We start from the raw sequence: 11,728 nt of genomic DNA on the forward strand, positions 1-11,728 counted from the left end.
AGATATACACCCTCGGAAACCCTGTACAGGGTCGCTATGGGTCGGAACCGACTCAACGGCACTTAACAACACAACAACAACATAATGCAATAACATCATGATGTGGTCTGATGTGATCAGCTCTGATCTGATGTAATTATCCTATGTGTTGTAAATCCTCACTTTTGTGTTAATGAGGCCAGATGCCATCTACAAGATTAGGTTGTATCCTGAGTCAATCTCTTGTGAGACATAAAAGGAGGAAGAAGTGAGCAGAGAAAGGGTGGAATTAATACCACCAAGAAAGAAGATCTGGGAGTGGAGTACATCCTATCCCTGAGGTCCTTGAATTTATAAAGCTCCTAGATCCAGGGAAAGATTGATGTCAAGACGTGTGGGAATCACAGATGGAAATGCTGTGTCTACAGATGAGAAAGGAGCAAAGACATTTCTCCAGAGCTGGTACTCTGAATTCAGATTTTTAGCATCTTAAATGGTGAGAAATGGGAGAAAGATGAGAGTTTCTTTTCCCATAAAGACTTGTTGTTAAGTACCATGGAGTCGGTTCCAACTCATAGTGACCCTGCACAGGGTATCTGAGGCTGTAAATCTTTACGGGAGCAGAAAGCCTCATCCTTCTCCCACAGAACAGCTGGTAATTTCGAACTGCCGACTTCAAGGTTAGCAGCCCAATTCGTAACTATTACGCTACCAGACAGCCTCAGAAATCCTATACATGGTTGCTATGAGTCAGAACTGACACAAAGGCCTACAGCTACCACCACTACTAAACTTCGAGAGAATACATTTCTGTTTGTGAAAGCCATCTACTTGTGATATTTCCGTTATAGTTGTTGTTGTTGTCAGGTGCCATCACGTTGGAACCGACTCATAGTGACCCCATGCACAGCAGAACAAAACAATGTCTGATCCTGGGCCAACCTCACTACTGCTGCCACAGTTGATGCCATCAATGATGTCACCTGGCTGATCCATCTTGTTGGGGGTCTTCCTCTTTTTCTCTGACCCTTACCCAGCATGACATCCTTCTCCAGCGACTGTTCTCTCTGGACAATGTGTCCAAAGTAGGAGAGATGAAGCTTAGCCATCTTGGCCTCCAAGGAACACTCTGGCTGCACTTCTTGCAAAACAGATCTATCCGCTATGGTAGCAGTAGAAAACTAAAACACCATGAGACCAGAAGCACTAGAGGGGGTCCTGACTGCCATTTACGGAACATTTTGCTCAAAGACTCCATAATAGAATTCTGATTATAGTGAGAAAATGTAGAACAGAATTTCAAATTCTCATGCATGCTTGTTTTTCTGGAGATGTGGGATGTGGAGGCTGGACAAAATTCTGATACTATTGCCCTGAGACAATCTTTAAACCGTCAAACAAAAATATGCCTTGAAGTCATCTTAAAACTGAACAGTTGTTTACCTTAACTAGTAAAAAAGGTCTTCCTTGAGCAATATGCTCTTTTCAGAATTATCTACATGGAATCAAATTGCAACAGCAACAAAACAGATTAGATAGGAACATTAGGGGGCAGTGAGTTGATGCTAAAAAGGAAGGAACAACTCAGGGAGGTTGAGAATGGTTGTACAACATGAAGAAGGCAGTTAATGTCACTAAAGTGTGCACGCAGAAACTGTTGAATTGGTGTTGGGGTTTTGCTGTGTATTTTTAAAATAACCAAAAAAAAAAAATACATAAAATTTTGAGAGGAAAAAAAGAAACAATTTATTGGTGTTGGAGATAATCCATGATTTTTGTTCAAGGACTTGTTGTCTACATCTGCTGTAAAAAGGGACCAGCTGCCTTCAAGTCCTCCTTCCAGTTTTCAGATCTGGAAAGTGAAACTAAACGCTATATGCCATTTGCTTCCTATTGGAAATTAAAATATAAAATTTGGAGTCCTGACGTGGCACTGTGGGTTAATGTACTAGACTGCAAAGTCAATTTGAATCACACAGGTTGGCAGTTTAAGCTCACCAGCCACTCCTCAGAAACCCTATACAGGGTCGCGATGATTTGGAAATGACTCGTCAGCAATTAACAACACATGTAAAACTGGTAGTAGGTTATACTGCATGAACTTTCACTGTTCATAGTGTATTTCCTATTCCCATTTCCACTATACCCTTCCCAGGATACTTTTCCCTTTGATTAAATTGCCCTCTAGAATCTGAAGCCAAGCTGAAGTTTGTAGAGCAAATTTTCTAAGAGTGAGTAGTCTCTGGTGTCATGTCAACCACGTCATTTGAATAGCGTGTCTTTGATCATAGACTATATGGAACTTTATCTCCTCACTCCTTCTCTTTACCCCACCCCTTAACTGCCCTTTCTTGATCCGTATCCACCCATCTCTCAGAGACACTTTTTGAATTCTATGCTGAGTCTGATGCCAGGGCCAAACGCCATTCAGAGATTTGTAAGTGTGAAGCATTAAAGCAAAGGTGGATGTGAGCTCTTTAAAAATTCCTTACACAGTGAAGTAGCCCCTCCAGCTAAAGCACATTTGAACCCTTCTTAATATTTTTACTTTTATTTGGTTAGTTTGAAGTCTTTGGAAAGAGGCTTTGGGGACAATGACCTGGAGAAGTATTTAACTCTTTGGCAGGGGGTAACTGATCAGAACTAAAAATCTCCCCTCTATTTCTGCCATGGAAAATGCAACTTGGCAAACTGAAATACCCAGAAACAGAATTTCAAATTAAAGAGACTGACCAACCTGGCTATGATATGTTGTTGTTGTTGTGTGCCGTGGAGTTGGTTCTGACTCATAGAGACCCTGTGCAGGGTTTCCGAGGCTGTAAATCTTTATGGGACCAGAACGCCTCATCTTTCTCCCATGGAACAGCTGGTAGTTTTGAACTGCTGACCTTGCGACTCGCAGTCGATTCATACCCACTACGCTACCAGAGCTCCTTTGGCTATGATATAGACATAGTCTATGAGAGAAACCAAGATTTCATGCACTAAAACCCCTCCAGTGTTGAGGAAGACATAGTATATCAGATGGTGAAACACAGTTGCTAATAGAAAGAGGTGGTAGAGTAACCATTCAACAGACTAGACAACCCCAGAATGTGTAAATTGGCTGCAGATTACAGTAATGACTGAATTTTATATTAGAGTTGCAATGGCCAATAGTAAAGCTCATTTTCCTTCACCAGTTGATTGAAGGACAACCGACCTCCAGGAGGGGAAACAGCCAGGGATTTGTTAATAGCTATGTTGTTGTTAAGTGTCGTCGAGTCGATTCCAATCCATAGTGACGCTGTATAGGGTTTCCAAGGAGCAGCTGGTGAGCTTGAACCACCGACCTTGCAATTCAAATGGCTTTGCAGTCTGGCGCCTTAACCACAGCAGGTGGTCCACAAATGGATGTGCCAGTTTAGTACTTTATTCTGATTGCTTGGAATCACAGAATGCTGGAGGAAGGCATTCGTCTCAGAGGATCACATAACCTGGGTCCTTGCATTTGCTGGGCATCCTCTCACCACGGGGCTTCTCAGTAGTTTGAAGAGCCGTGTTGTATATTACAGAAAGAGCACGAGGTTCCTCTACCGGTGTCACTTCCTCACTGAGCTTCTTACTGCTTCATTATTGTTGTTGTTGTTGTTAAGTGCCGTCGAGTCGGTTCCGACCCATAGCGACCCTGTACAGGGTTTCCGAGGGTGTAAATCCTTATGGGAGTAGAAAGCCTCATCTTTCTCCCACGGAGCGGCTGGTAGTTTCGAACCGCTGACCTTAAGGTTCGCAGCCCGATTCGTAACCACTACGCTACCAGAGCTCCTTATTAAACTAGGAATTATTACACATTACTATTATTGTTGTTGAGTGCCCTCAAGTTGGTTCCAACTCCTAGCAACCCTATATAGGGTTTCCGAAGAGCACTTTGGTTAGTTTGAACCACCAGTTTTATGGCCAGCAGTCCAGCATGTATCCCAGAGCACCACTAATACTCATTACTCCTAATACTCGTTACAGGATTGGTATAAGTACTGTGAGGATTACATGAAATAGTGGGATGTGAATGGAGCTTTTGAAAACAGTCAATGTTACCAAATGTCAGGGAATCTTATCCCCAGTAGTAGACTTCTGGTGTGGCGCTCTAAGCCAGGACTGAAGGTCCGTTTGAATCACAAGGTCAGTTGGTTCAAACTCACCAGTCGCTCCTTGGAACCCCTAAACTGGGTCACTATGAGTCGGAACCTACTTGACGGTGCTTAACAACAACGATGGCATTTACCAGATTCTATCTAGCATTGTATGAAGGGCTTTAAAAAGTTTGTGGAAAAATTCTATTGTCTTTTAATTCCTTTCATTCCTCCTTGGACACTACCCTTCTCACTCCCAACTAGGTTGAGAATTCCTCTCGGTGATCTGAGTTACTCTACCTTTCATATGTTATTGTTAGGTGGTGTTGAGTTGGTTCAGACTCATAATAACCCTATGTACAACAGAATAAAACACTCCTGGCCCTGTGCCAGCCATACAGTTGTTGTTTGATCCCATCGTTGTGCCACCGTGTCAATCCATCTTGTTGGGCACCTTCCTTTTTTTGAAGATCCTCCATTTTCCCAAGCATGATGATGATGTAATTCTCCAGGGACTGGTTATTCTTTGCTGCTGTTAGTCTGCCTCCATGTGAAGGGAATCCCATGCACAATGGAATGAAAGGTTGCTTTTGACCTGTACCCTTCCCTTGCTGTTGTTAAGTGCCGTGGAGTCAGTTCTGATTCATAGCGACCCTGTACAGGGTTTCGGAGGCTGTCAATCTTTACGGGACCAGAAAGCCTCATCTTTCTCCCGTGGAACTGCTAACCTTTCGGTTTACTTGATAGGACTGTTGTAATCTATCGGGTTTTCATTAATGGATTTTTGGAAGTGAATTTTCATTCGACGTAGTCTGTTTCAATCTAAAAACTCCAATGAAACTGGACATCATTGTTTTCTACTACTGTGAAAAATTTCTATTGCAAAATCCCAAGTGATTGTCTTTTTTTAACAACCAAAGAAAATAAGTACAATGCATGTTTACCAAAGACTCCCGGAATATTTTTATTGTACCCCCTTTTAATTAGTTCATTTATAGATGTAATGTGAGGAACAGATTGAGAGGTTAAGAAATATCACCAACTGGAAAAAGTTGAAGCATCAAGTTTTATACCACTGAGGGGAAATAAGAGAAAAATAGAATGGATTTATGAATTGCTTACTTAAGCCCATATTGGAGGGTTTTTGGTCCCTTCTAAGGTTTCCTGGAGTCTTGTAGATGGTTATTCACTGTCCACATATGCATATATAAAAATATACCATCTATAAATAGCTTTTTCAGTGAAATTAAAGATGGGAGAGAGAGATTTTCCCAGTATAATTACAGAGCTTAAACCACAGCTGTTACACTCCTATAATCCTACCAAGAGAATTTCTAATATCACAATTTTTTATCAAACCCACTTTTAAAACTTTTTAAAAAATTGATAATAAAATGTTAACAGGACACTTATTGCCAAGATTTCTCACATACCTAACTTTAAAAAATGAGGTGCAGCATAAGATTGTTTTGCAGACAGAGTTTTGTTTTATAAACTAAAGATTTTCACAAGAGTTTCTGCTCCTTATCTAGGGATTAACACCAAACTATACACATGCCCTTTCACAAACACTCTCTCCTTCACATGTTTTCTGCTAAGATGCATCTTCTTAAGCTTATCCCCGAGCTTCTTAAATTCTTAGGTAAGAATTGACTACATACAGCCTACCCCAATGTGAAAGGAATTAAATGAACACTTTTATCTTTCCTTACAAAAAAGCAGGTACTAACATTTTCACATGCAGCCTTTGTTCCTTCACTCTGCTATCTTTGAGACTCGAAGAACAGCAGGGTTGATGAGGGGAAAGGGACACATTTATAGGAACAGTCACACAGCTTTCCCACTAGAAGGTTCTAAGTGTCTTTAGCAGTTAAATTGGGAGCAAAACCCCATTGGGAGCCTTCCATCTACTCTAAAAGCAAGCATTCTTAACAGGCGTTATTTGTTTTGTGTTAAGAGAGGAATGTATGCTTGCATACTTTAACCTAAAAGGTGTCATTTTATGAACAAAAACTGGCTAAATCTTAAGAGACTTGAAGTCAGTATTTTTTTTTTTTTAACTTCCTTGATGCCAAAATCTTCACAGGTTAAGATGATCCCACACCCACTCAGTGTGATGTTCAAAACCCAGGAGGATCATAAAGGAACGCTGCTATGCAGAGCATACAAGCTGCTTCCTCCTCCTGGGGAGAGCTGTCTGTCACTGGTTTTCATTCCATGTGTTTGTAAAACACACCACCCATGTGTGTGAGCCTGTTAATTAAAACAAAAACAGAACTGTTTCTGTTGAGTGTTAGAACTCCAGAAATTTCGAGCTGAAGCAGGGAAGAAGAAACAGCAGTATCCAATCTGCCGCTGGACCAGGAAGAAACTATTTTATAAAAAGCCAGGAAACAAACGTCTGAAGTAAAGAGGTTGAATGAAAAAATTTGAGCAAGGTTTGGAATGGGAAAGATTAGAATGTCTTTGTCATTTCCCATAGGGACTGTTTAATATCAAAGTGTCTGAATAGTGAAGGCCTCTCCGTCATCTGATTCCAAAGTTAGCCTCTCCTACAAGAGGAAAGAATAGCTTCAGTGGCTTCTGAGGCCATCCCAGGGTCAGGCCTGGAGTCTATTCCTGCAGGAGCTGCTGAGACACTGGAACCTCAGGGTTCCAGTTTACCTAGAAGGCAGAGTGATGCCTTCAGCAGAGAAACCTCAACAGGCAAGTCTTCTCTACTATTATATGGAAGCATCTACTGACTTCTCTATCACCTGAACCCAAAGCATTGCACTACAATACAAACATCAATCCTTTAAAAATAAAAACAACTCATGAAGTCAGAAGAAAACATCACTAGAAAAGCAGAAAATACCAAAAATATCTTCTAATCCTCTTACTAATATGAACTTCATCTTCTAATGGAAGTAAAAACAGGCATTAGACAATAAAAACAAAAAACCAAACCTGGTGTGACAACCCCATATACCAGAGCAGAGTACAATTACCCATTCCTTGTTTTGTTTTTTAATCTTTGCGCAATCAGTTCACCAGGCCTTGCTTTCACATGGATCAGGCCAAGACTGCTCTGTTTTGTAATAAATGCTTATTCTATATCTTCAATAATTCATCTGAACCAGACTGAAAACATTTGGGTGTGTGGGCGGGTGGTAGCGGTGGTGGGGAGTACATGTAGGAAGGCAGCAACTACAGGAAAAAAAATTAGGACTGCCAAAGCATTCATTACACTCTGTATTTTTAAAGGCAAGAGAACAAAAAGACTTCAGTAATATATAACATATCTTCCTCAATAGGGGACACAACCAAGTATCCCTGTATACCTTCTTTCCATAATACAAAGTTCTGCTCTTTGGCTTAACGAGATATAGGCACAGCAAACTAAAGAAACATTCACCTTTGACCTTTGTATTTTTTAAAAAAATTTATTTGTGATCTGTACATGTGATAAAGTGGGGCTTCATTGTAGACCTTTAAAGGCAAAACAAAAGTCCAAAGTAAAAATGTATAAATACAATATATATTTTCTTACAAAAAAGGGAGATTTACAAAATATACATACTGCACTTGTCTCTATTTTACAATTTTCACATGCACTTAAGTGAAACAACACATAAGATACCCAAAACCTGTGTCATGGGAGTTTTCAAAATCTGGCAGATGAGACCATTTTGAAGCTTTAAGAAACACAACAGTCAATTTTAACTTTCATATCAAAAGCAGCTCCACTCAACGAAACATTACATCTACCAAATAACTTGTACTCCTGACAGTACCCTGTCCTCTCTGTTGGTACCTTAAAACTTCTGAGGAACCAGCTAGTGTGAGAAGCGAGTGGAGAGCAGTGTCAAAGGTGGAGTAAAGCTTTGCTTCCATGCCTCTCTGCTCAGTTTTAGACCATTATGTGAAAGAATTAGAGTTCTACTACAGAAAAAAGGATATGTTTTGATTCATAAATTTAACTCATCCAGCACATTTCAAAAAACTCCAGAATTACTTTGAAGTTTACCTTCTTTTAATGACTTTAAGAAATTGGGCCCATGGGTCCAACTTTCCTCTGCATTCACTATGTCATCTCTGGAAATCCCCTCCCCACGCAGTCACAAAGACAGGGTCAGCACACACGTTTTACAAACAGATGTATGGAATTAAGAAAATAGGACAAAATGGTTCTTTACTTTTTTGAAAAAATTTCCTTTATGATGAGGCTGCAGGTATTACACTCTTCTTTTTATCTTGAAGGATTCAAATTGGAGATAAAAGAAAACCGAAATACAGGCTTAAAGAAAGGAAAAATAAGGGGAGGGGGGCAGAGATTTCCCATTTTAACCGAGTCTGTTGGTTCATGTGTTCGGAATTAAATTTACTTAAAACAAAACACAACAAAACCCTTTGCATTTTCTTTAGCCAAGTCAGAACCTCTGACTTAGTGGGGCTTGAAAGCGCATTGCTTGTCACTTTTCCTTAAAAAGGAATGTTTATCTCAACCAAATTAACACCCAAAGGGAAACCTCAGTTTTGTGCTACTTTGCTTAGAAAAGTTGCTGTCTTCACAGTTATGCCTTTCCACAGGGAGACACTTTTGTTTCCTCTTTTGTCTCTTACAACAAAGACGGGGAAAAGCAACCAGTAATCACTTTTCAGGGTATTAAACCAAATAAAACACCCTTCTTTCTTCGCGTCTTCCCAGAAATTAAAAAGTCGCAAAAAATACTACTTGTCTCCTCTGGCTCATATCGAAATGTTAGCGTAATTTCTTTCGCATCCCCACATTAGGATTCTAGGAGGCAGGCCTCCCAAGACTTTCAAATGCTGATTTTACAGGACTTGAAAGGAACGGGGTGTGTGTTGGGGGGGGGGGGGGGAGGGGAGGGGGGGACAGGCGGGAGGAGAGACTGTAATGTCTGACCCTGGAAATTAACCCATCTGGGCTCCAGTTTGGCCTTAGTGAAAAGAGATTACGGTTTGACCACCACTTGACAAGGGCACTACAGGGAGTCCTCCCTCTTCCCAACAAAGAGGCGGCCACAGACAGAGCTGTACCTTTCACCCGGGCCTCACAGGCCTGGGCACAGACCACTAAAGTTCCTCCTCTGTATTTTATGCAGCGGAGGAACGGCTCACTAGTCCCAGTTGCAGCCCCTGCGCCGGGAAGAACTCCGCAGCGGTCTGCAGCTCTGTTTTCTCCATCAGCCCAAATCTGCCTGTAGTTTACAGGATCAACACCATCACATCATCACCACCAGGATTCCGCAAGTCTTTAGGCCACAAGTCTCTTCACCCCGAGCCATTTTCCACCCAGGCCTCCTTGCCAAACCCATCCCTAACCCCAAATCGGCAACTGCCTTCTTTCATCTAGGTCACTGCTCAATGGCGGAGAGAAAAGGTTACATACAGATCCCCTCCTCCCCACCAGCAATTCTCTCCCAACTAGGCCTCTTCCCCAGGCCAGGAGGCAGGGAGGGGCGAGGGAGGGTCCGGGGCTCATACCGCAGTTTCCCCCTTACTGCTGTGGCTGAGTCTATGGTAGAAGCGGCGCCACGACTGCAGGGTCTTGCCCGACCAGATCCAGAAGCCGGTGGTGATGCCCACGATCATGGTCATCAGATACTTGATCATGAAAACGGTGAAGTCGGGGCTCATGGGCGGGAAATGGCCAGGCGGGCAGGGCACGGCGTAGCTCTTGCAGGTCTGTAGGAGCCAGGTACGCTCCCAGTGCTCCCGAAAAGTCTGCTCGTAGAAGTAGCAGGCCAGTACGATGGTGGCGGGCACCGTGTAAAGCACGCTGAAGACGCCGATGCGCACCATGAGCTTCTCCAGCTTCTCCGTCTTGGTGCCGTCGTGCTTCATGATGGTGCGGATGCGGAAGAGAGACACGAAGCCGGCCAGCAGGAAGGACGTGCCGATGAAGAGGTAGACAAACAGGGGCGCCAGCACGAAGCCCCGCAACGCATCAACGCTCGACAGGCCCACGTAGCACACCCCGCTGAGCAGGTCCCCGTCCACCTGGCCCATGGCCAGGATGGTGATGGTCTTGACGGCGGGCACGGCCCACGCGGCCAGGTGGAAGTATTGCGAGTTGGCCTCGATGGCCTCGTGACCCCACTTCATTCCGGCCGCCAGGAACCAGGTGAGCGACAGGATGACCCACCAGATGGAGCTGGCCATGCCGAAGAAGTAGAGCACCATGAAGAGGATGGTGCAGCCTTCCTTCTTAGTGCCCTGCGCCACCGTGCGGTAGCCGTCGTCCGAGAAGCGCTCCACGCACACTGCGCGGTCCTCCAGCAGGAAACCGGCCACGTGCGCCAAGGCCACCATGAAGTAGCAGCCCGACAGGAAGATGATGGGCCGCTCAGGGTAGCTGAAGCGCCGCATGTCCACCAGGTAGGTAAGCACGGTGAAGAGGGTCGACGCACAGCACAGCACCGACCACACGCCCACCCAGAGGCGGGCGAAGCGCCTCTCCTCCTCCTTGAAGTACATGAGGCCGTTGGCGCGGCCCGGCTCGCACGGGGCGCCGCAGTCGCGCTCGCCTAAGAAGCGGTAGCCCAAATAGGGGGGCACTTTGAGCTGTCGAGGGCACGCGAAGGGGAAGGCGGAGCGGCCCCTGCCGTCGGCGGCCCCTGGGGGCAGCGCGGTGAAGGGCAGGTCGGGCAGGTAGGGCGCCGTGGGGTAGGCAGTGGGACCACCACCAGGGCCCCCGGAGCCGTCCGACGTGTTCTGGCCCACGCAGATCTCACCCGCGCCGTGTACCGGAAAGTTCTCACAACGCAGCCGCTCAGGCCACTGGAAGCCGAACTTATTCATGAGAGCCTCGCAGCCCTGGCGGGCGCGTTCACACAGAGAACGGCACGGCGGTATGGCCTGCTCGAGGACCGTGCACACGGGCGCGTACATGGAGCACAGGAAGAAGCGCAGCTCGGGCGAACACTGCACCTTCACCAGTGGGTAGAACTGGTGTACTTCGAGGCCCGCGTCTTCTTGGTTCGTGTGGCCCAGCAGATTGGGCAGGATGGTCTGGTTGTAGGCGATGTCCGTGCACAGCGGAATGGAGATGGGCTGGCAGAAGCCGTGGTCTGGCACGGAGATGCCCTTCTCGCCGTGGTACGACTGCGCCCCAGCGCCCGCCGGCAGCGCGCCCAGCAGCGCCAGCACTAGGGCGCATAGGCCTAGGGGCGAGCGTGACGCGGCCGCGCCGGGGCCCCGCATCGCCGGCCGCGGGTGCAGTGGCGCTCTCAGCCGGAGAAACGCGACCAGGCGGCCGGGAGAGGCTGGGATTCGGGGGGGCGCCGCTGCGCCCGGCGCATGAGAATCAGCCCGGCGCCTGGGCCCGGTCGTGGGCGGCGCGGAGCCGAGGGCGCTGCCGCCCGGGTGCCCGCGCCGCGGGGGCGAGGCCGCCAGCCGCAGGGGCGCCGCAGCCGTCTCCGCCCAACAGTCGCCGGCTGCCAGGGACCCAAACTCGTCCGCCTGGGCCGGGGGCGCCGAGAGGGGCCCGCCTTCTTCTCGCCGAGACGTAACGGTGCGGCTTTCTCTGCGGCGAAGAGCAACAAGCGTCTCCGGTTACCCTTCAAAGTTTGCCCAAGTCTCTCGACCCCCAGCGCACAGTAACGCGCACGCTCCCCACACCAAGTCCGTCCCCG

At 46.1% G+C, this 11,728-nt stretch overlaps 1 protein-coding gene across 1 annotated transcript; it reads right to left on the bottom strand.

The window, feature by feature from the left end:
* Positions 1-9,572: 9,572 nt before the first annotated feature.
* On the bottom strand, positions 9,573-11,301 carry FZD7 (frizzled class receptor 7). The gene has a single exon (XM_006861978.1). The coding sequence runs from the start codon at positions 11,295-11,297 to the stop codon at positions 9,573-9,575; it is 1,725 nt and encodes a 574-aa protein (XP_006862040.1). The 5' UTR covers positions 11,298-11,301.
* Between the last annotated feature and the right edge of the window lie 427 nt (positions 11,302-11,728).

The sequence above is a fragment of the Chrysochloris asiatica genome, unplaced genomic scaffold, assembly GCF_000296735.1.
Source record: "Chrysochloris asiatica unplaced genomic scaffold, ChrAsi1.0 scaffold00045, whole genome shotgun sequence".
In the NCBI taxonomy this organism is placed as follows: Eukaryota; Metazoa; Chordata; class Mammalia; order Afrosoricida; family Chrysochloridae; genus Chrysochloris; species Chrysochloris asiatica.

Excerpts from the sequence above, each read along its gene's own strand:
- FZD7 (XM_006861978.1), bottom strand. The coding sequence starts at position 11,297 with ATGCGGGGCCCCGGCGCGGCCGCGTCACGCTCGCCCCTAGGCCTATGC.